At 38.9% G+C, this 27,916-nt stretch overlaps 1 protein-coding gene across 6 annotated transcripts in view; it reads left to right on the forward strand.

Moving 5' to 3' along the window:
- slc14a2 (solute carrier family 14 member 2) overlaps positions 1-27,916 on the forward strand; it is a 215,413-nt gene that overhangs the window by 28,025 nt on the left and 159,472 nt on the right. Inside the window, exons 5-10 of one of the 6 annotated variants that reach the window (XM_028805734.2) lie at positions 1,656-1,784; positions 5,355-5,547; positions 6,352-6,499; positions 10,003-10,137; positions 14,415-14,464; positions 17,517-17,759. The exons of the other annotated variants lie outside the window; for them this stretch is intronic. Of the exons in view, the coding sequence (XP_028661567.1) occupies positions 1,656-1,784; positions 5,355-5,547; positions 6,352-6,499; positions 10,003-10,137; positions 14,415-14,464; positions 17,517-17,708 (847 nt within the window). The 3' untranslated portion in view covers positions 17,709-17,759. Of the gene's footprint in view, positions 1-1,655; positions 1,785-5,354; positions 5,548-6,351; positions 6,500-10,002; positions 10,138-14,414; positions 14,465-17,516; positions 17,760-27,916 lie in introns of those variants that run through there. 6 annotated transcript variants of the gene reach the window in all.

Genomic DNA, 27,916 nt, shown 5'->3' on the forward strand with positions numbered 1-27,916 from the left:
ATGATAGGAGTTAAAGCATGTTATTAAACATGGGAACACAGTGGCGCAGTGATTGTTCATGTCTCATGCAAGATGCTTGCTGTGCCATGCATGACCTTCGATGAAATGTAGTAGTACTGTCTCTTTCAAACATACTAACCCCCAATTCCTGTCCTTACTTTTCTTTCTCCAAATACCCAATTGCCACACAATGAGTTCTGTAATAGACGTTAAGCCATCTGTAAGCTTAGAACGCCGATGCTTTGAGTAGTGAGAAAAGCACTAATTATTATTATTATTATTCAAAACTTTTAAGGAACATTGAAATATCTTTGTAGTATGTGTTTAATTATTCTATCCTTCCAGTGTCGAGTCAGCACCAGCAAGAATACACACAAGGCAGGAACAGTCCCTGAACTAGCTAGTGCTGCGGCACCGTGTCCTCACATGTTTAATTATTAACAATAGACATGCAGGTGATGGGTGAAACAGAACAAGATGCAGAGGACAGAAAGATATGGAAGAAGATGATCCTCTGTGGCAACCCCTAACGGGAGCAGCCGAAAGAAGAAGAAGAAGAAGATAGATTATTTAAATTAAGTTAAAAGTTTTATCTGTATAATATAATAAACAATATTTTGCTGCATTTCATCTTAAAAATGATATTGTCATCATATGTACATACACGGTTTATAAAGTGGTGCAGGTTGTGCAATATTATAACTGTAGTGCAAGATTACAATGAGGCAATTGTAATTATAGGTACAAACAGTTCTACAAGGAGCACTTGATGGACTGATTGAGTGCGTTTACAGTTCTTGGGATAAAACTGTTTCTGAACCGCGAGGTCCGTACTGGAAAGGCTCTGAAGCGTTTGCCGTATGGGAGCAGTTCAAATAGGCAGCATGGCTGAGGCAGTTTGTGCTTGATGCTGTATACCAATAATTCACTTTCTGATCAGCTGCTGTAGATCTGTGATTCCCCACTCAGATATAGTGATATAAATACTCCGAGTGGTGCAGTGAGAGTAATATGGAAAATTATGATCCGCGGTGGCAAACCCTAATGGGAGCAGCTGAAAGAAGAAAAAGAAGCTGCAGTGAGAGTAACAACGCTAAAGCAGCTATGGTATTTGGAATACTTTGGCTATTCCCTGGACCATTATATTGTTACAGGTTAATTACAATCAGATGCCTTAAACTAATAAACAATATGCAGTTAGTTTCAGTGTATATGATAAAGCCGCGTCAGGGATGTGGATCTAAAAAAGAAAGCGTAACCACACAGGAACAGTAGTACTGCTTTGACGCTGGGTGCCGCCAGTTTGCAAAACCGAGCGGAGAACTTGTGTACACCAGGGTTGGCTACCGTGAAAATGTGCGTGGCTTTACACCAAGTTTAGGTTTTATACATCGCGATTTGAGTGTGGAAACATTCGTACGCAACATTTTTGTGCATACGCACCGTTTATACATAAGGCCCCTGGTGTCAGACACCACAGAACATCTCCAGAGGTCTCATAGAGTCCACACATTTGAGGGTTGGAACTGTTTGGCTTCAGACGGAGGAGGTAGAGCATATTAGACAAGTGGACATAATGTTTTGGCTCCTCAGTGTATTTTGCATAAGGAAATACATTTTCATGGGCCTCTTTACTGCATGAATCTGTTTTGTAGGGGAGCCATTGCTGCAGGATTGTATGGCTACAATGGAATCCTAGTTGGCCTTCTTATGGCAGTGTTCTCTGAAAAGGGAGACTGGTACTGGTGGCTCCTGTTTCCAAATATTTTCATGTCCATGATGTGGTAAGTGCAAAAAGTTTTATTCATTGTATTTATATTTTACTCTGTTTTTGTTTTCATTCTTGAATTGGATACAAGTATGGAGTGTGGTGGTGGAGAACTGTTTGTGACTTATCGATTCTAAATTATATGTTCTAAATCTAAATTTGATTTTCTTTCTAAATGTAAATCTAAATTTGATTTACCAGAACAAAGCAGTATATTGTTTAAAAGAACTACAACAGTTCCATTGATGTCAATATCTAATGTTTGCTGGACTTCTTCAATTAAATGACTTGCAACAGCTCTCTGTCTGTAAATGACTAACAGTGCAGGTTTTACTTTTGTACAGAGTCTACTAAAACATTTTAATCAATGTTGCCATTTTTGACAGAGTTTATTTAACAGGAGAGATTGAGGATTGACCTCAGAATAACAAAGTTTTAGATAGAGATCTTGCAGCCACTGCACACACTTAGCCTTTTGATACACAAATCATTTTTATTAAACTCTAATGGTATACCCTGCACAAATAGTCATTTAGTGTTACCTGCAGTCCTCCGTGAATGTTATGTTTTGCACAGGTTCATTATTTTGTCTTCTTTAAACACATTTTCTTCAAAGCGACAACATGTTAGCCTGACACAACTTTAAAGTTATTACATGCTAACATCAGTCTTCCAGATTTTGACTTGAATGACGGCAACTCCAAGTAATGCTTTCCATTTGTCATATTTTGAGGCTTGCTATGTAAATCTAACAATGGGTGACGGTTGCTGTAAGATCAATGCCATAATCATCAATGTATTGAAGGCTAGTAGAGGAAGGCTTTTAGTTACGAAACAGTATGCGAGAAATCTGAAAAAGTGACAAAGCCTTAGGCTTTTTTGTCAAGGTATAAACAGACGATGTGCCCTGGGAGATAACAATTTGTACTTTAAGCTGCAGATTCTCAAATACAACATGTGCACATCCCTGAGGTGGTGACTGACAACCAGCTGTCCTTCACTGACCATGTTGAAACAGTCTCTCAATACTGCAGATTCGCTCTGTTTATCATCTGTAAGGTCAAACTGTATATGAGTGAGTATGCAACACAACTCCTGGTCCATTCGTTGGTCTTTCCACATCTGATTATTATTAGGTTATTATTATTGTTAATTTAGCAGACACCTTTATTCAAGGCAACTTACAAAACAACTTAAATACATACAAGAATGAAGGTGCAAGCATCAAAATTATCGATGAACAAGATAAAAAGCAAGCACAAGTAAACAAAACAATTACATAATTATACCTAAAGCTAGAATACTACAAACATCAGTATCCTAAACTCTTTCTTAGTGCAATGGCAGCTACCCCAAAGAAGAGAAACTAATCAGTTCTAAAATATTTAATAAAAATAATGTGTTTTTTTAAGAAATTACACTCAACCATAACCTCATTTATTTGGAATTCAGAACATCCACATATCCAAAGGGCGACCCTACAAAGACCTAAGGCAGAAAGCGGCATGACTCTACCTAACTTTCAATTTTATTACTGGGCAGCAAACATACAAACTATAAAAACCTGAACATGGACAGATATAGACGAACATACACAGGCTTTTCCTGCAAGAGAAATAAAATCCTGCAATACTTCTTTATATTCCTTGCTTTGTACCCCAATAAATACAAGTTATCACCAATATACTAACAACTCAATTTATTGAGTATTTTAAGATTGAGAAGCTTTTATCTTTTTCCACCCTCTCAAACTTGCACAGTTTTTAATGTCTGGAAAACATCCGGGATTAAATCATGTACATAGACAACGTTTTTGCATCCTACGAACAGTTACACTCCAAATTTAACTTACCAGCAACACATTTCTTTTACAAGCTTTAAATTCGAAACTTTGTTAAACAGAACCTGTTTTGAACTGATCCAGAGTTTTGAACTGGATTTTTGCAGCAACAGGAAGCCACTGGAGAGACTGAAAGAGAGGAGTAGTAAGAATGAAGCAAGGAATGGAGAGCACCAGTTGAGCAACAGCATTCTGGAGAAGCTGGAGAGGTCTGATTGCAGCTGAAGGAAGTTCTACCAGAAGAACACTGTAATAGGATAGTTGAGAGAGAACGAATGCCTGAATAAGGTGTTGCATGGCATAATTAGCGAGGAACAGTCAAATCCTGTGAATATTATGAAGAAGTTGGCAGGACTGGGCTGTTGAAGATATGTGTTTGATGAATGAAAGTTAGGAGTCCAGAGTCATGCCATGATTCCTGATGATGTTGAAAGAAGTGATGTGTTCCAGGGTGATGCTTAGAAACAAATCTGGAGAAGGAGAATCACAGGGCAAGTACAAGATATCTCATTTTAAAAGGTTAAGTTTTAGATGATGATCATTCATCCATTATGACATGGCAGAGAGACAACTGGAGATCTGTGCCGAAATCTGTGGATTGTAAGAGAGAAATGAGGGGAAGAGCTGTGCATCAGTAGCACAGAGGTGGTAGGAGAAGCAATGAAAAGAAATGACATTGTCTAAGGAACGAATGTATGGAGAAAAGAGAAGTGGACCCAGTACTGATCCTTGAGGCACACCTGAAGAATGTTTCTGTGGATAAGACAAGGAGTTAGACCAGGAGTCACAAAAGGATTGGCCTGAGAGTTAGAAATCAAACCAGTCCAGAGCAGAACCGTTAATTCTAAGGACTACTACAACTCTATGCAGGCAAGGGTTTCGGCATATGTCACCAAACCACTGCAGATGATTCACAATGGAAAGACACATCAGGTTTTCAACCAGCCAAGACTGGTGCATGTCACTCCTCTTCATGTCACTACATTGGCTTCCTGTAGCAGCACATATGAAGTTCAAATCCTTGATATTTGCCTACAGAGTAGTTAGTGGGTCAACCCCTATATATATGGAGATACTTGTGAGGTCCTATGCTCCTTCTCATGTACTCAGGTCTGCAAGTGAATGGCATGTGGTCTTGCCACCTCTGTGTGGCATCAAATGTCAATCTGGACTCCTTTCAAGTGTAGTTTGCAGCTGGTGGAATAAGCTGCCCACCTCCATTCAAACTGATGAGCCCCTCAAATGTATTTAAGCCACTAATACACAAGCAAGACAAGCACATTGGCAAAACGGTATCCCTTTTACTTTTCCTCCTACCACTAATACACAAGCAAGGCAAGCACGCCGGCAAAATGAAACCTCCTAGGAGAGAGATGCCCAGAGTAGTTCCTTTCAATTACCTGACATCTCTACATATCAATTTTTTTTCTGATGATTTCAATAGTTTCTAGGACCTTGGGCTTTCACAGCTAGTTATTATATATAAAAAAGAATTCCCTGTTTACCAGAAGAGCAAAATACAAGTTTCAGCAGATCTAGGGATGACCAGACAAAGGAAGCTTCAGCTTCCATCAGCCTTTAGAGTGCCATGTCATTTTATTGAGTCAGGGACTACTCATCGATGACTTCTCTGGCTGCATTGATCGAGTTCAGTACATTGTGTGAGATTAGCTTCATACTTTTTTCTCATCAAGTGCCAAAGAGGACAAATGAAATGATCAGTGTAAATTCTTCTTTGTTTTGCAGCTCAATTGTTTCAAGTGCTTTGGCTTCTATCAACAGCAAATGGGGCCTTCCAGTCATTAATCTGCCTGTTAACATTCTAGTCTGCTTGCATATGGTGGCCACAGGACATTACAATCATTATTTCCCGCAGGTTCTCATCAAACCCATTGCTTCAACTCCTAATTTTACCTGGACAGATGTCAATGTTGGCATGGTAAGAACTAGTATTAAAGGTTGGCCATGCTACTTAAAAAAAGAGTATAGTGTATCAGATGTATTCCAAAGTTCTGTCAATATATTTGATAATAACTTATTGAATAGAGGTGCCAGGCCTCGGGCAAGAGAGGGGTCTGTCTAAACAAAATGTTGAGAAGCTCTGGACCTTGTATTCAGGCATCTCAGTACAATACACCCAAAAATTGCTTATAAATAAAATAAGTCTAGAAACTTTCTGAAGAAGCCTCCTAATTAATGTTCATTCTACACATACAGTATGCATTTTGCTCTTGTCAACAGTTACTAGTGTTAGCACCGGGTTCTGCATATTGTTCAGGACTTTCTAATTTTGAAGAGTGAATGTTCTTCTAATTCTGTGCTGCTATATCAAACACACCCTTTCTGACTGCAGAGGAATTTAGAGTCAACTGTTAGTCTTACGAGTACATATCTGGAATAAAGAAAGTAGGCATGAAGATAACACACAATGAGAGTGTCTGTGTGTGGATTCTCAACCAAGACACTGGAACCGTGTGGCAGAATCAGTCAACACTGAAGCGACCATATTTGTTTGTTTATATTTGATGTTATTGTCTTGATTCATAACCCAACAGTTTAATTAGTCTTGTCAAAACTACATTTTCACAAAAATAAAACTACTTTTCATATATGGGCAGAGAATCAAAAAGTCACAGAAGATATCGTTTCATAACTTATGATCTTTAGCTCAGATAGATAGATACTTATTTGTCTTTATAATAATTCAAAAATAAAAATGTTTTTCCCCTTTGCTTATTTCTAGCTGTTTAGGGCTGTGCCAGTGGGTATTGGACAAGTGTACTGCTGTGATAATCCATGGACTGGAGGCATTGTTATTGTTGCTTTGTTCATTTCATCTCCTGTCACCTGTTTGCATGCAATAATCGGCTCTGCTGCTGGTGTCCTGTCAGGTAAAATTAATTGATTTGGTGTTCATATGTTTGCAAATTCATTATAAAGTATACAATATTTTTAAGATGGTTGAATGTGTGTAAAGATTTAAAACTTATAACCAAGTTCAGTATTCATACATTCTTTCCATGACAACAATGTAGTGCACTTTACTGATCATGTATCTTTCATATCCACTAAACTCCTTTACTGGGAGGTGGGGCTTAACCTTGCATGGCACTCCAGTCATGTTAGGATTTGCAGAGCCCTTTTGTTTTCTGGTTTATTATTGCAGTAACAAATGTGTCTAACAAAATACAAGAGAGTGAAAGCAGCCATTTGCGTTTGAAAATCCAAGTGAAATCAGACAGGAAATATTATACTCCTGTAAAGCAGACATATTTTCAAAACATAATCGAGTACAGTAACAAAGCATTACTACGATGCAAACAATCAAAGCTGCACAGATGATTGATTAGCAGAAAACAGAAAATGCAGATAAGAGAAGAATTTGTCACATAGTGTACACCATCATCTGAGTATCTCTTAATTTTCTTAGTGATATAGATCTGTATATAATTAATAAACCATTAATACTTGCAGATAACAAAAAAAAAAACTAATAAAAAAATAGGAATAAACAAAAAGACCTTGAAAATATTCATAAGTAGGTAAACGCTTGTAAAATGAACTTCAAAGTATACTGCATATACCTTCTAAAGTGTCTTTCATTTCTATCAAGTCCTTTCATGTTAGCCCATCTATCTATTGCCCCTATCCCCACATCTCTCAATTCAAGCTTGAATGTTGAATACACAGTGGGAGGTCTGACACTTGAAAGTGCTGCTTATGACAAGGACCTGTGAGTCATTGTGGACTCATCACTATATCCAGACAGTGTACAGAAGTGATCAAGAAAGCTAACAGAATGTTAGGTTACTGTATATAGTATAATGTGTAGAGTACAAGTCCAAGAAGATTATGCTCAAGCTTTATAATCCACTGGTGAGGCCTCATCTGGAGTACTGTGTGCAGTTTTGTTCTTCAGGCTACAAAAAAGACATAGCAGGGCTAGACACAATCCAGAGAAGAGTAGTCAGCCTGATTCCTAGGCTACAGGGGATGAGTTATGAGGAAAGACTAAAGGAGCTGAGCTGAATATCCTATTCTTGTCTAGATTTTTCTAATGTTCTGATGTTCTAATTTCCCTATTCAGATGTTACTTTCGCGTCAGCTCAATAAATCTTACTGGTGTCAAGGTTTTACCCCAGTGTTATCTTACTCTCCAGGCAACACTTCCTACAGGGGATCTTGGGGATATTCCATCCTACATCACCAAAAACAAAACCTTAAAAAGCTTACATCTGGACTACTCCAGCCTAAATCTCAGCTGAGCTCAGCTCAAAATGATTTGGCTGCTATCAATAGCTCACCATTCACATTAGAATCTGTATGCCTGTCTGTCTCTCAAATAGGGCCCTCCCTATCTATCTATCTATCTATCTATCTATCTACTCACATCTACTGGGTCTCAGCGCATTTTTTCTTCAAACTCAATTTCCTCCCATATTCCAAAGACTTGTTCATTAAAAAGACAAAACTAACTGGCACAGTGTGAATGAATGTGGGTATGTTGGAATAAGAAGACTCAAAAAAGAATAAAGCTTTTTGATTTAAATGACAGACACTTCAAATACAGTCATATGAAAAAGTTTGGGAACCCCTCTTAATTCTTTAGATTTTTGTTTATCATTGGCTGAGCTTTCAAAGTAGGAACTTACTTTTAATATATGACATGTCTTATGGAAACAGTAGTATTTCAGCAGTGACATTAAGTTTATTGGATTAACAGAAAATATGCAATATGCATCATAACAAAATTAGACAGGTGCATAAATATGGGCACCCCAACAGAGATATTACATCAATACTTAGTTGAGCCTCCTTTTGCAAATATAACAGCCTCTAGACGCCTCCTATAGAATTTGATGAGTGTCTGGATTCTGGATGGAGGTATTTTTGACCATTCTTCCACACAAAATCTCTCCAGTTCAGTTAAATTTGATGGCTGCTGAGCATGGACAGCCTACTTCAAATCATCCCATAGATTTTCAATGATATTCAAGTCAGGGGACAGTGACGGGCATTCCAGAACATTGTACTTCTCCCTCTGCATGGTCATTGTTTTGTTGGAATATCCAACCCCTGCGTAACTTCAACTTTGTGACTGATGCTTGAACATTATCCTGAAGAATTTGTTGATATTGGGTTGAATGCATCCGACCCATGACTTTAACAAGGGCCCCAGTCCCTGAACTAGCCACACAGCCCCACAGCATGATGGAACCTTCACCAAATTTGATAGTAGGTAGCAGGTGTTTTTCTTGGAATGCGGTGTTCTTCTTCCGCAATGCAAATGACCAAAATTGTTATGACCAAATAACTCAATTTTTGTCTCATCAGTCCAAAGCACTTTGTTCCAAAATGAATCTGGCTTGTCTAAATGAGCATTTACATACAACAAGCGACTCTATTTGTGGTGCGAGTGCAGAAAGGGCTTCTTTCTTATCACCCTGCCATACAGATGTTCTTTGTGCAAATTGTGCTGAATTGTAGAACGATGTGCAGATACACCATCTGCACCAAGATGTTCTTGCAGGTCTTTGGAGGTGATCTCTGGGTTGTCTGTAACCATTCTCACAATCCTGCTCATATGCCGCTCCTGTATTTTTCTTGGCCTGCCAGACCTTCTGGGTTTGACAGCAACCGTGCCTGTGGCCTTCCATTTCCTGATTACATTCCTTACAGTTGAAACTGGCAGTTTAAACCTCTGAGATAGCTTTTTGTAGCCTTCCCCTAAACCATGAGACTGAACAATCTTTGTTTTCAGATCTTTTGAGAGTTGCTTTGAGGATCCCATGCTGTCACTCTTCAGAGGAGAGTCAAAGGGAAGCACAACTTGCAACTGACCACCTTAAATACCTTTTCTCATGATTGGACACACCTGTCTATGAAGTTCAAGTCTTAACGAGCTAATCAACCAATTTGGTGTTGTAAGTAATCAGCATTGAGCAGTGACAGGCATTCAAATCAGCAAAATTACAAGGGGACCCAAATTTGTGCACAGCCAGTTTTTCACATTTGATTTAATTTCATACAACTAAATACTGCTTCACTCAAAATCTTTGTTCTGAAAACACCCCAGTACTCAGATGTTCCTAAGAAATGAAAGACATACCACTGTTATCTTTTTTGTTAAAAGTAGAGTAAATTATTATGCTGACTGTAGCTGCATGTAAAAAAAAAAACAAAGCCAAAAAAAAAAGATTAATTCTATTTGCTTCAGGTATGCTTCTTCTGTTTTATTAACCCCAAAATGGCAGACTGATGACAGGATATAACTTTTACAAAGAGTTCTAAACTTAAAACATTTCCCAGAGTTTTTTGTATTTGTGTGTGTGTGTATTAACAGCATGTTTAGATAGATTTTAAACATAATCTTCCTTTATCTCCTTTCTCTTAGGCCTGGCTCTTGCATCACCCTTCCAAAACATCTACGATGGCCTCTGGAGTTATAACAGTGTGTTGGCTTGTATAGCCATAGGAGGAATGTTCTACGCTTTGACATGGCAGACTCATCTTCTTGCTGTTGTTTGCGGTAAGAGAGAACTGCTTTGCAGTTTTTAAAATATTTATGCTTGTAGAAAGTGTTCAGCGTCTTGCACCTTTTCACATTTTATTACTTTACAAAACTGAAATAAAATGCAAATTGAATAGGAAATCTCAATGGTGAAGTCTGGGCTGACCTTCATGTCCTGCTGCTCCAATGAAAATCACCAGACAAAGTGGGTTTAGAAGGTGAGATTTTTGTGATAGGGTGCCACAAACATGGTGGAAACAGGAGTGAGGCCTCCAAAATGTAGCCACATGGAAGGCCAGGGACCTCATGCATAATGTCGTGCATAGAATTCACTTTAAAACATGGCGTATGGACAAAAGCAGAAATGTGAGTACGCACAAAAAAATCCAGATGCGTAAATCTGTGCGTATGCCAACTTCCACGTTCTTCTGCTACATAAATCCCGGTCAGCTTGAAAAGTAACGCACGTGCCTGCTGCCACTCCCCAACTCCTGCCAGAAATATGCCTGTTTGAATATGCAAATTAATATAAATAGCCCTTAAGCTCAGCGTTCTGTGACAAGGCAATGGCAAAAGCACAGGGGAAAATAGAAGAATTTCAGCGAATACCAAGTGGAGGCAAGGAAAAACTTACAATTTGTTGGTTTAAACAGTGGTATAAACAACAAAAGGATGTCTATCGAGTGACATAGAGTGTCCGAGAAACTCAAAAGCTCAAGATCACAAAGTCGCACAGTGCCCGAAATAAAAAAGAATTTGTCAAATATCAAAGTCGCTGTTAAAAGGCGATTCGTATCCCACCATCTGAGAGTCATATGGAAGCTTATTAGGGTACAGAGAAAAGACAAAAAATAGGCACACAGTGGCAAAAAAAGCTTGAAATGTCAACTTTAATCTCAAAATTTCCACTTTAATCGCGTAGTTTATTTTATCATTAGAATAGAACATCATAAACTTAATTTTAAAAACGTTTAATTTACTAGTTTCTCAAATACCATCGTAACTAAAGTAGCACATTAAATGCTTTGTTTTGTATGTGTTCTTCTATGTGCTTTATGTGTGTGAATCACTATGTGATTCTTAAACAAACTTTCTCTTCCTCCAACAGGACAGAGAATCCATTACATTTGTGATATTACAGCTCTCTGAATAATGTAAATACTGAGATGTATACTTGATATCATTTTTATGATGATAGGAGTTAAAGCATGTTATTAAACATGGGAACACGGTGGTGCAGTGATAGTGACGAGCTGGCGCCCCCTCCAGAGATTGTTCCTGCCTCCTGCAAGGTGCTTGCTGCGCTGTGCGCGACCCATGATGAAATAATTTATTGCAGCAGTACTATCTCTTTCAAACGTACTAACCCACAATTCCTGTCCTTCCTTTTCTTTCTTCAAGTACCCAATCACCACACAATCAGCTCTGTAATAGATGTTAAGCCATCTGTAAGCTTAGAATGCCAATTCTTCAAAACCTTTAAGGAACATTGAAATATCTTCGTAGTACATGTTTAATTATTCTGTCCATCTATCCTTACAGTGTCGCGCCAGCCCCAGCAAGAATACAGCACGAGACAGGAACAATCCCTGAACGGGGTGCCAGCTAGTTGCTAGTGCTGCGACACCGTGTCCTCACATGTTTAATTATTAACAATATTGATTATTTAAATGATGTTAACATTTTATCTGTATAATGTAATAAACATATTTTGCTGCATTTCATCTTAAAAATGATATTGTCATCATATGTAAATACGCGCTTTATAAAGTGGCTCAGGTTGTGCAATATTATAACTGTATCGCAAGTTTACAGTGAGGTAATTGTACTTATAAGTTCAAACAGTTCTACCAGGAGCACTTGATGGACTGATTGATTGCGTTTATAGTTCTTGGGATGAAACTGTTTCTGAACCACTAGGTTCGTACAGGAAAGTCTCTGAAGCGTCTGTCGTATGAGAGCAGTTCAAAGTGACTGTGCACATGGCTGACATAGTGTGTGCTAAATGCTGTATACTGATAATTTTCTTTCTGATCAGCTGCTGCAGAGCTGTGATTCCACACTCAGATATAGTGGGATAAATACTTGAGATTAACAACGCTAAAGCAGCTATGGTATGTGGAATAGTTTGGCTATTCCGTGAACCATTATATTGTTATAGGTTAATTACAATCAGATGCCTTAAACTAATAGACAATATGCGGTTAATTTCAGTGTATTTGATAAAGCTGCGTCAGGGATGTGGATCTAAAAAGGAAAGGGAAACCACACTGGAACAAAAGCACTGCTTCGATGCTGGAGTGCCACCAGTTTGCAAAACCAAGCAGAGAACCTGCATACACCAGGGACTGAGCTATTGTGAAAATATGTGAGGCTTTACAGCAAGTTTAGTTTTTATATATCGCGATGTGAGCATGGAAACTGGCGTTGTACGCAACATTTTTGTGCGTACACACCATTTATACATGAGGCCCCAGGGCTTTCACTGGGTAGCCCAGAACAGGAACACACCAATGCAGCTACTCCTCACTGCTAACTGCTGGGTTTTGAACTAGCAGGCCCCAAACAAAGAGAGGTAGCAAAATAACTCAAAAAGTACCCAAATAAATAAAAAAGCCCCACAAAGAGGACGATGACCACAAAAGGACATGCAAAGAATCATTATAAAGATTTATTTACCAAAATTAAAAAAATAGTACAAGAATACGGAAAAGAACACAAAAGGAATTGCCTTAAAGGCAGTCCAAAGCAGACAAGTCCAATAATGCAATTTAAGATCAGAATCCAAGAACAGAGCAGAAAAAAATGTAAATGCACATGGCATATCTGCAGGGGATTAGTTCAAGGATACTGAAGTCCCTTATATAACTAAAAGTCATAATTGCATATAATCTAAGCACATCCCCCATATACTTTAAATCATCTCTAGATAACTTATAATATCCAATACAATATAAATGTTATGTGAATAGTTTTTATACTGTATTGTTTAGGGAATAATGCCCTCGACAAGCGACATGCCACTTTTCAAATGATCTGATTTTTATTTTCTCATCAAGAGATAGCAGTTGACACTCCCTTTTTAACCTTTGAGGAATTGCTTTGACTGCTTGATTCCTTTTTTTCACAGAAACAAAGGGTGAACACAGTGTAACGCCAAAGGCCTCACAGCGCCTTACCGTCAGGATTAGAATGGCCTTTGTTTAAGGAAATGCGGGGCAGCTCTTGCTTCTGTGTGTTTGTGTGTCTCTTTCAATAATAAAAGTTCCATCGCTTGAAACCATAGTAATTAATTTAAAGTGTACTGGTTATCTACAGGCAGTCTGTGTGAGTTAAGGCCATTTCCAGCCTGCACAACTTTTTGGATGTGCACCCACATAGCTAACCTAAGTTTAAAGCCAGTGCCCTGGCCAAGTGCCTGCATGCTGAGGGATGGACTCACTTAGATTGGCTTAGGGAGGTTTAGGGAAGTCTGATCACAATGTAACTTTTTGGTTAGTGATTGTTTTGTTTTCTTTCTTTGAGAGTCTTCCTTGTCCAACATATGTGCATGTCTTTTGTGTTTTGTTGAAAGGCCGCAGTACTGCAGGTAGTGTAAAGATGGAAACCGGTATCCACCTTGGCTGTTGGTAGGGCTCAGCACCTGAAGTAGGATAAGCGAGCAATAAATAACTTTCCTTTTATATAGACAGCAATTGCCAGAAAGCAAGGTCGATCGTTCTGCAGAGCAAATTAAGGGTGCTTTGTGTGAGCTCAACGATTGAATGGCATATAGGAGCTGTAATATTACTCCTATGAGCCATTTTATTCAACTATTATAACGGGCGTTTACAGCAGGGTATGCATACAGATAGATCACTTCACTCACATGGATTCAGCATCGTGCTTGACATGCTGCAAATTCAAGATTCACTTCTGACTGTTTTCCTACTCTGAGACACTTAATACATACAGACACTGCTCAGTAAACAGAACTCAACTAAGTTGAGAATCTGTGGGATGAGATGAAGGGGGCCATGTGTAGGTGGGATTTACGGTACAAATTGGATTCTTCTGACACACGCTTCAAAAATTCAGACAACACTAGAGAATAAATGTCGAACTCCTCATTCATAGCAGTAGATGTTCTTAGCCACCCTGTGTATTTCTTTTCTTTATAAATCATTTTGTGCTCTCACAAACAGAACTGTGCTGTTGGTGTTTATGATTAAGTGGGTACAGTGATCTTTGTATTTAAAATTGGTCCACACATCTTTCAACTGTCTTGCTAATATCTATTTATTTATTCTTATTAGCCTTCTTCTGTGCTTACCTGGGAGCAGCAATAGGAAATGTCATGTCAGTGGTAAGTATTATTTAACCTAACTGAAACCATTTACCAGCCAGCATTTTTATTATTGTGAAACATTGACATTAGAGTTGGTGGCACTTCTTTTCGGGGAGGATATCAAATTTTGTTGCTAATCTTGTTGCCCGGGGATGTCAAATTGCATGATTAGAAAGTGCAGGGGAGGACGACTTAGCTGACTGTGTAGCAACTTCCACCACCTATTGTCATTACAAAGTGTCATCTGCAATCTCTGCTTTTTATTTTACTTTTTATTTCATCAGTCGTAAAACACAAGACATCAGACAGACAAGCTTCTCTTCTGTTTGTGAGGTCCAAAACATCCGTGATTCTTATTGCTCTGGAGGAGCATTCATTGGTTGTCAGTTTTCATGCACACAGAGCCCACCTCTGCAACCAAAGACAAAGTCAAACAACTGATTTTGTCAAAGGTAAATTACGACTAAGTCGCTGGGCATATCAGACTATATGTGAATGAGGGCTTCATGCAATCCTCGATTGGCTCAAGTCTTGTGCCTAATGCTGCACAAGTAGACTTTGGACCCTCAAACCACTGCACCGGACAAAAAAGATTCAGAGAATGAATGCATAACTTATAGGAAGTTTTTAAAAATGTAATAAAAGTTATAGGATTTTACACTTCTTTCCAATTCTTCAGATGGCATTAAAATATAAGAGTTATAATTATGAAACAAATTTTACATTTAGGAGGAGTTTTGTAATACACACGCTATTATCGTGTTTAGGGACTAGAAGTCATGTAATTCAAGTCTTTCCTCTTTCTCTAAGTGTTGACTTTATTAACCTAATTGACGTTAACCCTGGGCATCACTCAGACTTGGAATTCTATGTAATTACGGTTATTCCTGAGTCAGATTTGGGGTATCATGTAAGGTGGGAGCACTTCACAGTTTTAAGGTGAAATAATGCTTGGGACAGTATTCTTCTGCCATCTAGTGGATGAAATAACATCATCCTGCAAAAAATCATAAATATTTCTATGCTTTTTGCCTCTCTAAGGGATGGAACCTTCAACCAAAACAAGAAGCTGACAAAGCTTGTTTTTCAACAAACTGAAACTAAAGCATTAGTTGAATCAAGTTGATAGCATCATCAATGTGAATTGGTCATCGGATGTTGACACGGATAGTGAAATTAATACGAGGGGACCTCGAGGCTGATCGAGTGAGACCATGCGGTGTTATAATGTTACCTCCATATTGCAACAGAAATGAAGGGGGCTGCCTTCTCAGCTGAAGGAAGGAAATTCCTAGTAGCAGACCTGGATAAGTATTTGTTTCCAACTCAGATGCCCTGAGTTTGCAGCCATGTTCTCCATGTGAGGATGTGAAGTGGAGAGGTGCAAGAGCCCCAGTGATAGCTTGCTGGTGATGCAAATTATTAGTTTTGAATTGAAAACTTACAATGAATAACACCTCATGCACAGCATCTGCATCATCTCCTGAATTTTTATTCAGAACCATGTAAAGGCCTAATGAGATGTTTAGAAAGCCAAAGGACTGCCGTCACTTGAACAGCTGAGTAACCATCATGCCAACTTTTTAAATTGTCTCCTAAGTAAAAGGGGGCAGAATTTATTACTAACCTCATCTTTCTTTGTCTCTAGGAAGAAATAGGCAATTCTAGATCTTTTCCATCTTTTGTTTATCTGTATTACAGTTGTGCCTGTCACAACAGTACGTGGCACCAGAGTAGAATCAACATTGGATTGGAAGACAGAGTATCAAAGAACACATAAAAAATAAAAAATTACATTTCACAACATTAAAACAAAATTCACAAGAAAAAAACAAAAATGCTAATTTCATATCAGCTGCACAGATCTCGGCAGCCTTCTTAACTTCTTGCCCTCCAATCAAGTCGATAGTATTGACAATGTGAACTGGTCATCAGACGTTGACATGGATAGTGAAATTCATACATACAGCATTGTACAACCGTACTGCTGTGATATGCCTGGTGACTCCAGTCATGTAAAGCTACAACAGGGTGTGTGATAAGAAGGCAAAATGATCAAGTTAAACAACTAGCCTACTAATTACTGTTGACAATGCAGGGTCTATCAATGTTCATGTCAACGGAAATGTGGAAGTCACTAAGCCTTGTGCAGTGGTAGCTTGCAATAACACAAGACGGCAACCAACAATCGTCTTGCAGCCCAAACTGCCTGCTGTAGCCCAGTCTTCAAAAGGGAAGTGACTGAAGGGAACAAGACAGTGATAGAAAAAGTCAAAACCAGGGGTGGGCAACACCAGTCCTGGATGGCCGCAGTGGCGGCAAGTTTTTGTCCCAACCCAATTACTTAATTAGAAACCAATTCTTGCTAATCTCAGACCTTATTTAATTTTATGTTAGTTGCTTATATCGTAGATTTTTTCCTTTCCAAGGATATCATCCAAATGATCTGAAGCCTAAAATGGATAATATTCAATCTGTCACATTTTTCTCTTAAATGTTTTTCAAATAGTTCGTGATGAATCAACAGATGTGTAAATAGAAACGAGTTAGATGGAGAACTGCTGGCTCCTTTGTCCTTTGCATTTTACTGCTAATAAGGAGCCATTAAAATAGTCAGTGCAGCTGTTTTAAGACTGAAATAAGCAATTAAGGGCGTGGAATCTCAACAAGAAAGAACACTAAAATGAAGCATCAAAATGTCACTGGGGCAATAAGGGCTTCATCAGCAATAATTGACTTCTTATTAAGAAACTGGGTTGGAACAAAAACCTTCAGTCACTACAGCCCTCCATGATCGGCGTTGCCCACCCCTAGTCAAAACCATATCAATTTATGGTTGGATTAAAATTTCATTAGGATAAATTCAGAAATGTCCCTGTCTGGATGAATTCAGGCTGTTCTAAGGGGGACAATTTTGGTGCACTTAAGAAAGCTGTCCCTCAGTGTAATTTACATCATTAATTGCTACAAGATCTTGTGTAGCAGTCACGTATTCAGATTAAAATTATAGCATCTAAAGTTCATCTGTTACAAAAATGCATATCAACTTGGACTTCTTTTTTATTTTCAGTTTGGTTTGCCTGCATGCACGTGGCCCTTCTGCCTCTCAGCCCTGACCTTCTTGCTCATCACAACTGACGCAAAGGCCATTTTCAGGCTGGAACTCGCTAACGTCACGTACCCTGAAGAAAACTTAAAAAACTACAAAAAGATGAGAAAACTCGAGAGGATGGACTTAAAAGACGTTCAAATTAGTGGGTAAAGCTGAAGCAACCAGACTGTTTCCAAAGCTCACAAAAGCAACTTTATTAAAGCCTTTTTTTGTTTTAACAGTAGCACCTCTGAAATTACAGTATTATATAAGTTATTGAAATTGGTATCTCCAAAAGTAATGGAATTGCTATTTTTAAATCACTGTAAAAATTAAATTCACAAACAGCAGCAAGTATACTTAATTGTTGGACTCTTCTAAACTAGTAGACTAATTATGAACTTTTTAAGCAGACTTGTTTGTAAAATTTTACAAACGTGTTCTGAGATTGTGGTATGGTTAAAGAAAATATTAATACCCATACAGAGTTTATGAAAGTGTTGATTCAGGCATGTTGTATTATTTTGTGTTTTATATTTGTAATAAATTTAGAGCACTTTGCAGAGATCTGTTTTCACTTTGACATTAAGAAGTCTTATACTGTTGGTCAGTGTTAAAAAATGTAATTAAATCCACTGTGATTAAATGTTGTCTGATAATAAAGTAAGAAAACTTCCACTGAGGTGAATACTTCTTATTGGCGCTGCATGTATTTCTAAATTAACGTGAGAATGACGTGCAAACTGAGTAAAAAGCCCATATCAAGATAAACTAATAATTGTTAAAGGGATCTGTAATGCATCGTTTTACTTATGAGTTGGAATGTTTATTTTTTTTTTACCATATATAGTACTTACTGCATATTTGTATAGAGGGGAAGCTGCAAAAGTGATCAGTGCTTTTATTAACAAAAAAACAGTGTCCACAGTGCAATGCTCAAAGTTAATAAATAAATAATCCCAAAAAACGTGCAAAAGGTGGAACGTGGAGGTTAACAATCTAATAAGTACATCCAATTAAAATGAGTTTAAAATCAACAGGCTGGATGCAGTCCTTTTTAAAAACCTGGTGCCTTTTCCTTTTAACTGGCGGCTCCTCTGCTTCTCCCGTACGGGCTTTGCAACAGGGGAGTTGCCTTATCCGCAGGTAAAGCCAACCTTCCTCTGGTCCGGTTGCCTTCCTTCCCCTGGCTATGTACAGCTCTCTGACTGGACTAAGACTGTGGTTCCCAGTGACCAGGGTGCTCACACAGGGACTCTCCCTTCCAGGCCTCCTCAACTTCCGCTGCCTTCCCAGCCTTACACGGCAAGTCTTTCACCTTCCTGGTCGCTCCTGCTACTTGGAACTACTCAGCTTAAGTGACTGCTTCCAACTGACCCCGAGCGTCAGCCATACACTCTTTCCTCTTTGACTCGATCGCTCGCTCCTGCACCAGCTCTTTTTCCTCCTGCCTCCTTCTTCCTTTAAACCCCCTTTCTGTCTTTTCTCTTTCCTTTTCCTTTTCCCATCTCGCACTCGCACTTCTCGTTTTAAAATGGGGACGTGGCACAGTTGTGGTGATTAGCAGCTCCCGGCATCAATTACAACCATGGGCGGCTCTGCACCAGTGCACTTAAGTGCGGGACTACCTGCATCGTGTATGGGAACCATGAGTGTGGCGATTATTTATTTAAAATGGCAATCAGCTGCCAACCTCACTTTACCACAAGCCTCCCTCAAATGATATTTAATTGTATTGTACAGTGATGATAAAGGTATCTTGCATTTTGCATCTTAGACAAATATTTGAACCAGTTCCTGAAACCATCAATCTATAATCAACATCAAGTCGCATGAGATCAGACCCTATTCTGCATATGCAGATGCCACCCTGTTTGAGGCACTGGTCTATGGCAGGACACACACACACAGGCTTCAGTCTGATAGTAAAACATGCCTGTGAGCAAAAAAAAGTCGTTATGCTAACTTTATACACACTACTAGCTGTCCTACCCTTCTAAGAAGGATTGAAATCAATGTAGACCACAGTGCATCATCTATTGGAATGAATTTGGTAATGCATGAAGCCATAAAATACATTGCATTTGTCATTCTAACAGAAGGCACACCACAAACATTTGTACTAATAACACACCAGAAGGGCTATAAAGAAAAAAAATAAAAAGTAAGAAGAAAAATTCTGACTTTAGGCATTATGCCGGTGTATTGATGTTGGTATAAAGGTGCCCCCGTAACGTTTCTTGACACACGTCTAGTGAATAATCTATTGGCTGAAAGTTCTCAGTGTTGGTGTGTCAGAGAGAGGATGTGCAGCATTGTTCATAATGGCTCTCATCTTTGTTTTAATTCTCTCTTTTGTTATGACCTCCAAGGGGTCCAGAATGCATCTCACAACTGAGTCTGCCCTTTTAATTAGCTTGTTGATTTGGTGGGCTTCTCTTGAAGTGATGTCATCAGCCCAGCACACCACAGAGAAGAAGATCGCATTGGCCATCAGAGAGTCACAGGGTCACAGAGTTGTAGAAGATGTGAAGGATGTCACTTCCCACCTTAAAGGAATACAGTTCCCTAAAGAAGAAACCAGGAACCAGTTTAGCCTGCCATTGATATGGACACCCAGGTACTGGTAGGAGTGTACCACCTCTACATTTACAACTCTAAATATTAACTGGACATAAACACGCTTTGGTGCGGTGAAACTCAATAAACATTTCCTTGGTTTTGTTGATGTTAAGATGCAAACAATTCATTCTCCACCTGACTCCTCTCCTCTGTCTTGTACCCCTTATACATAATCTGGTGTTACTGTATATTTATAGTGTGGGGTGATTTGATGTTGTATAACAATAAAATGTGAAAACTTCAACTTTTTACAATCATTCTATACTTAAATTTCTGTTTGAATCAATTATTTTAAAAATTACCCAAATGAACTAAATAAGTTTTGTAAATTTGCACTTCATTTGTTTTTTAATGTGCTCAACATATCATTTCATTACATTCTGAATACTTCAATACAATAAATTGTTAGCAATTTCAGAATAAAACTTCCAGTCACCTCTGTAATACTGCAGGCAGCTAGCAGGCCATGCCAGACATTCAGAGCTTTCAAGGCTTACCAAAGTGCAGAGGGTAATCTAGCATGTTCACCAGGAAATTTCTGTTTCTGCATGAGTGGAAAGAACAAGCTGGTGGACGACTAAATGAGGCATAAAATGCCAAAGGCAAATAGGGATCAAAGGAGATACAGAATGATTGTCTGAAATGTTTCACATTTTGACTGACTAGTGTTCAGGATCATCTTATATTCAGTGCTATCAGCATACTTAAGGAGGTTAGAGAGTACATACATCCCTATTGGTGTTTTTTAAAAAAATCACTGCACACAGAGGACATTCCTACATGTGATGTTCTGTGAGGTAAAAAGATGATCAAAAGATGATCAAGCCAATCTTAACATGCATCATTGGTGAGTATAGGGGACTGTTTGGGAACAAATGCCATAGGACAAGTTTACATAATTGATCACCACAAGTGAAGCGCTCAGAATCAAATACAAGCTAATTCCAATTCTTAAGTTACAAAAACATAGGCACGGATAAAAGAAACCATGGGACCAAATGAGAGGGCCTAGTGAGAAGGTGCATAAAGAGAAGATCCTTGGGGCAGCCCCATGCTTGCCAGGTGCACCCTAGCTGGGGCAAACACGGTATGATCTGCTGAAGAGGTAGAAATCAAACCACCATTGATGCCAAGGTCAGAGAGAGTGGCAAGGAGGATCTGGTGGTTGAACATGTCAAAGGCAGTGGAGAGATCTAGCAAGATGAGGACAAATAAAGATTGGCAGCTCTAGCCAGTGGTTAGTTGAGTGGAATGGCCCCTGTTGAAGCCTTACTGTTTAGGATCAAGCTGACTGTTCTATAGAAGAAAGGAAGAGACTTGGTTAGAGGCGCCATATTCCAGTGTTTTGGATAGAAAGGGGAGGAGTGAGACTGGTGTGTAGTTACCTACTTGAGATGGGTTGAGTGTGGGTTTCTTAAGGTAAGGAATTATTAGGGCCTGAGCTGAGTGAGGTGTTGTGTTGATGATGTGTGTAACTGCAGAAATGAGTAAGGGAGAAACAGCCTGGAGGAGAAGTGAGGGGATGGGGTCAAGTGGACAGGTAGTGTATTAGAGAGAAGATTAGAATCGTCAGTGGTGGAGAGAAAGAGGAGAATGTACCCTGGAGGGAGCAGACTTTGTGAATGGGATTATGAGAATTGACTGCTGACGACAGTCACGTTTTCATGAAGAAAAGGTTGCAAAGTCATCAGCAGTCAAGGAGGTTGAGGGTGGAGGTGGTGGAAGGTTGAGGAGAGAGGTGAAAGCAGAGAGCTAGCTACAAGTATCAGAAGTGTTGCTAAGCCTGTTTTAAAACAGGTTCCTAAGCAGAAATACACAAAAAGTAAAAATATGAAATATAAATACATAAATGGAGGTTTGAGACATGAAAGTATAGTCGTAGTGAACTCTACACACTCTATATCTGCAAAGTTTCCAGAGACGAATAAGAATGAGAGTAGGATGTTTATCCTTATGCCATGTAATATACTTGTGAAGCCTAATATGGAGAACTGGAAGAAGATTTCAGTTGGAGTGGGGGTCCTTTAATAAGCGATACCTTGTAGTTTTTCAGTCTGCAACAAGCCTTGGTCCAGTGCACACCATGTTTTTGCGTTCTTCAAAAACAACAAATCCATCATCACTACGCAACGCGTCTTCTGAGTGCACTCCTTCTAACAGTGACATCCCAAATCGGAAAACAATTCTTCAGTGTGTGGCTAAATTTAGACAGATGGTTATAGCATTGAACAGATAATCTCCAGGCCGTCCTCGGACTGTATGAACACCTGAAAACATCCAAGCTGTAAGGGCATCAATTTTGCAATCTCCTAGACGTTCAGCACACAAACATGCTTCTGCCTTAGGCATTTCCAACACGTCTATGAGGAGGATTTTTGCATGAGGACTTTAATTTTCATTCATACAAAATTATGGTGGTGGAGGAACTCACTAAGAGAGACCGGGAGAGCCGTAGAGAGTTGTGTGCGAACATTCAGCAAACCGTTCATTGAGATGCCATTGTCATGTGCAGTGACAAAACATTTCCATTTGAATGGTTGCATAAATTAGCAAAACTTGCTCTACTGGGCTGAAACCAACCATTGTGAACTTCATCAGAGTCATGCGAGCGTTCGGAAATTGTCTCAAAGAGGTAATCGCTAATGATGGCCACCAACTTGAAGACATCATTTTTAAAACACAGTGAAAAAAATCTATTTTGTATACCCTTTCTTGTGTCGTAATGAAATTTATTTTATCTGCTAGCAATTATGTAGAATAAACATTTGAAATGTGGTACTTACTTTTTGGACCACCCTGTATAATGTTATATCGTGCCTTCACCTGTGTGCTCACATATCTGATTACCAGAATCAAGAATTGTCAGTCATAGTGTGCTCGGCAGTAGGAGCTTCAGTCAACTAAAGCTATGTCTACACTACTACATTTTTCATTTTCACCCATCCACAATGCAACCCTGAACTGGCATTTTCAGAAATGTATGGCTGTAGAGGACATCTTCAAAGGTCTTCATTTTCAGGAGATAAAAACGCAGGGATATTGTCAACATAAATGAAAATGGAGTGAACATGCAACACTAAGCTGGCATTTTTTAGAAATATATGGCTCTGGAGAATGTTTTCAAAAGTCACAGTTGTTGAGAGTTAAAAACTGGGGTAGTGTGGATGAAAGGTGAAAATGGAGACTAATGTCTGAATTTTTTAAATGGAAACGTAGTAATGCGGATGTAGCCTTGCTTCTATAGTGCTGTTTCTGGACTACAATATGCACAGAATATCTATTGAGGACATCTCCTCTCACCACTGCTTAATTCCCGGAGTGATATACCACAGGCAAAATAACAGTATAGGAAAGCTGTTCTATTACTGAATACAATCTAAGCATCTAGTACAGTGTTTCTCAAACTCGGTCCTGTGGCCCCCTGTGGCTGCAGGTTTTTGTTCCAACCAGCTTCTGTTTTTAATTGGACTGTGATGTGTTATTTCATAAGTTCTGCGTTTTAGGAACAATATAGAAATTAGAAAATTAAGTTTGGTAAAAGAAAAAATATATAGCGGGTTGGAAAATGGATGGATATATATATGGGGCGGCACGATGGCGCAGTGGTAGCACAAATCCACAAATGAGAAAATACTTAACTACTTGATTTTCTATCCAAGAGCAAAAAAAACTGACCTCCTTTGTTCCTGATGATAATAAACTTCCTCTAAGAATTGCAATAAAATAAAACAATTAGCATTCATTGAGTATCATCTGATAGCACCATAACAACTTTGATGTTTTGAAAAAACATTCTTCTGTTTTTCCTGCCCTGTTCTGCATCAGGTCATGGAATCTCTTCTTAAGCCACAAGGAGATACATAAGACAACAGTGTATGTTCTATAAAGACATGTTTTGGAACATGCAATTACTTCCCATTGGTCAGCTAAGACTGCTAAGGAATTCAGCAGTATCTAAGAATTATTGTGAGGCAGAGAAAAGACAAGGGGCCTCATGCATAATGCCGTGCATAGAATTAACACTAAAACATGGCGTACGAACAAAAGAGAAAATGTGCGTACGCAAAAAAAAAAATCCAGATGTATAAATCTGTGCGTACACCATATACCACGTTCTTCCACTAAATAAATCCCGGTCAGCGTGAAAAGTAACACACACGCCTGCCTCCACTCTTTGAATATGCAAATCAATATAAATAGCCTTCTGTGAAAAGACAATGGGAAAAGCACGGGGGAAATATAAGAATTTCAGCGAATACCAAGTGGAGGCAAAGGAAAAACGTACTATTTGTTGGTTTAAACAGTGGTATAATCAACAAAAGAAAGTTGATCGAGTGACATAGTGTCGGAGAAACTTGAAAGCTCAAGTTCACAAAATCGCACAGTGCCCGAAATAAAAAAGAAGTTGTCACATATCAAAGTCGGCGTGAAAAGGTGACTAGCAGGGGACCGTCTGAGTGTCATATGAGAGCTTATTAGGGTACAGAGAAAAAATAGGCACGCAGTGGTAAAAAAGCACAAAATGTCAACTTTAATCTCGAAATTTCCACTTTAATCACGTAGTTTATTTTGTCATTAAAGTAGAACATCATAAACTTCATCTTAAAATCGTTTATTTTACTGGTTTCTCAAGTAGCACGTTAAATGCTTTGTTCTGTATTTGATCTTCTACGTGCTCTATGTGTGTGAATCACTATGTGCTTCCGTTCTTTCTCTTTCTCCAACAGGACACAGAATCCATTACATTCGTGATATTACAGCTCTCTGAATAATTAAAATACTGAGATGTATACGTGATATCTTGTTCATGATGACAGGAATAAAAGCATGTTATTAAACATGGGAACATGGTGGCGCAGTGATTGTTCATATCTCACGCAAGAGGCTTGCTGCGCCATGTGCGACCTTCAATGAAATAATTTATTACAGAAGTACTGTCTCTATCAAACGTACTAACCTCCAATTCCTGTCCTTACTTTTCATCCTCCAAATACCCAATCGCCACACAATCAGCTCTGTAATAGACATTAAGCCATCTGTAAGCTTAGAACGCGGATTCTTCAAAACTTTTAAGGAACATTGAAATATCTTCGTAGTACATGTTTAATTATTCTATCCGTCTATCCTTACAGTGTTGCGTCAGCACCAGCAATAATACAGCGCAAGGCAGGAGCTATCCGTGAACTAGCTAGCACTGCGGCACCGTGTCCTCACATGTTTAATTATTAACAATACAGATTATTTAAATGAAGTTAAAGTTTTATCTGTATACTATAAGCAACATATTTTGCTGCATTTCATCTTAAAAATGATATTGTCATCATATGCGCTTTATAAAGTGGCGCAGGTTCTGCAATATTATAACTGTAGTGCAAGTTTACAGTGGGGTAATTGTACTTATAAGTACTAACAGTTCTACAAGGAGCACTTGATGGGCTGATTGAGTCCGTTTATAGTTCTTGGGATGAAACTGTTTCTGAAACGCGAGGTTCGTACAGGAAAGGCTTTGACGCGTTGTGGCTGAGGTAGTGTGTGCTTGAAACTGTATACCGATAATTCTCTTTCGGATCAGCTGCTGCTGTGATTCCCCACTCAGATACAGTGATATAAATACTCCGAGTGGTGCAGTGAGAGTAATATGGAAAAAGATGAGCCGCTGTGGCAACCCTTAACAGGAGCAGCTGAAAGAAGAAGAAGATGCAGTGAGCATAACAACGCTAAAGCAGTTATGGTATTTGGAATACTATGGCTATTCCCTGGACCATTATATTGCTACAGGTTAATTACAATCAGATGCATTACACTAATAAACAATATGCAGTTAATTTCAGTGTATTTATAAAGCCGCGTCAGGAATGTGGGTCTAAGAAAGAAAGGGTGACCACACAGGAACAGTAGCACTGCTTTGATGCTGGGTGCCGCCAGTCTGCAAAACCGAGTGGAGAAATTGCGTACGCCAGGGTATGAGGTACCGTGGAAATGTGCGTGGCTTTACGCCAAGTTTAGGTTTTATACATCGCGATTTGAGCGTGGAAACGTTTGTACACAACATTTCTGTGCGTACGCACCGTTTATACATGAGGCCCCAGATGAGTTTAGGCTGAGAGCATCAGTATACCCATCGCAGCGCTCCATGGCTTAAGTGTTTAGAAAGTCTAAGGATAAAAAAATGTGATTTTATCGGCCCGGCATCATTTTGTAAAAGATGTCATTCTGCTCACCATGTCGTCCAGGATTAAATGAAATTTACAACTCATGTGATTACTTATAAAGGCAAAACCAGAACAGAGAAAGTCCATTTTGTGTGCAGCTTCTGACGATTTAATTCTAGCTATTTGTGAAATTCTGCTCAATGCAATTAATGGTAACTTACCTTTAAATGGCAGGCAGATTGGCATTCTTAAAAATAAACGCAATATCATAAAAAATCTGAGCAATAAAAAAGTTGCTATTAACCGAAACAAATGTATTATAAATCAGTCTGATGGATTTATCGGTCAATTAATCGGCATAGCGATCCTGTTACTTACCGGGCTAATTGCGAATTGGTAAAATGGAGCACACTGAGAAAATGTACCTTGTACCAGAAAAACAACTGGAGCAGATCAAAACATCCGCCAGTGAAAAAACAGATATGACAAAAAACTCTATGCAAACGCTTGATCATGAAATGAGGAGTATTTTACAAAATAGTGCCCTTTCACCCCATGAAAAAGTGGAGCTGTACTTTCATACCTTGCAGTGATATCTGAGTCTCTAGAGACAACACAAATCACAGAAGACTACATTGACTCTCGTGCTACCAGAAACTCAAACGCCGTCAGAGATCGCATCATTGCACCCAACTGCTGAAAAGGAAGATATTAATGTTAGAGATATGTTGGAAAGCGTCTCTCACAGACTCAGGAAAAATATGGAAATGCTAATTCGGAAAATGACATAAAACCCGTCCACATCATCCTGCAATGAAAAGAGGGGAATTTGTATATAAAGGTACCCCTATTACTGGAACAAATATGGTTGATCTGATCAAGTTCGCTACGCAAACATGAACTTTAAACAACGGCTGGAAAACTGAAAGGATGGGATTTATTCTTTAATTCTATGGCTGAAATTAACGGGCCCGGGTCAGTTTTTCCGAACGTGAGCGTGCGGCTTTTATTTCAAGAGGTTAAAAATGGTGCCAATGCGATTCAGACCCCAGGCAAACAGACTCGTCAGCCTGTATCACGTGATTTTCCAATGACACGAGACCGGGGTTTATCAGCAGAAATATCTGGTTCCCTTGCAGAAACGCCAACCTTGACCAGATGTGTAAGAAAACAACTCTTTAGAAAGCCAGCATGGCTCAGTGTATGAATAAAAGTGTTTTTAAAATAAATGTAGAAAACACCATGTTTTAATATGGCAGGTTTATTAGTGTGTATTATTACTATTAATATTATTTTCATTTAGATCTATTCATTTGTTTGATTGTATCATGACTATGTTAACTCTAAGGAAATAGTTGTACCCCAAGTGTTAATGTTTAGAAAATTAAGGAATTTGAGGAAAAGGTCCTGTGGACAGATGTGACAAAGACGAACCTCATCAGAGTGATGGCAAGAGCAAAGTGTGGAGACAAAAAGGAACTGCCCAAGATCCAAACATGGTGGTGGGGGTGTTATGGCTTGGGCATGTATGGCTGACACAGGTCCCAGCACACTTCTCTTTACTGATGATGGAACTGCTGACTGCAGTCACACAGTGAATTCTAA

Source organism: Erpetoichthys calabaricus, chromosome 7, assembly GCF_900747795.2.
Source record: "Erpetoichthys calabaricus chromosome 7, fErpCal1.3, whole genome shotgun sequence".
NCBI classification, from domain to species: domain Eukaryota; kingdom Metazoa; phylum Chordata; class Cladistia; order Polypteriformes; family Polypteridae; genus Erpetoichthys; species Erpetoichthys calabaricus.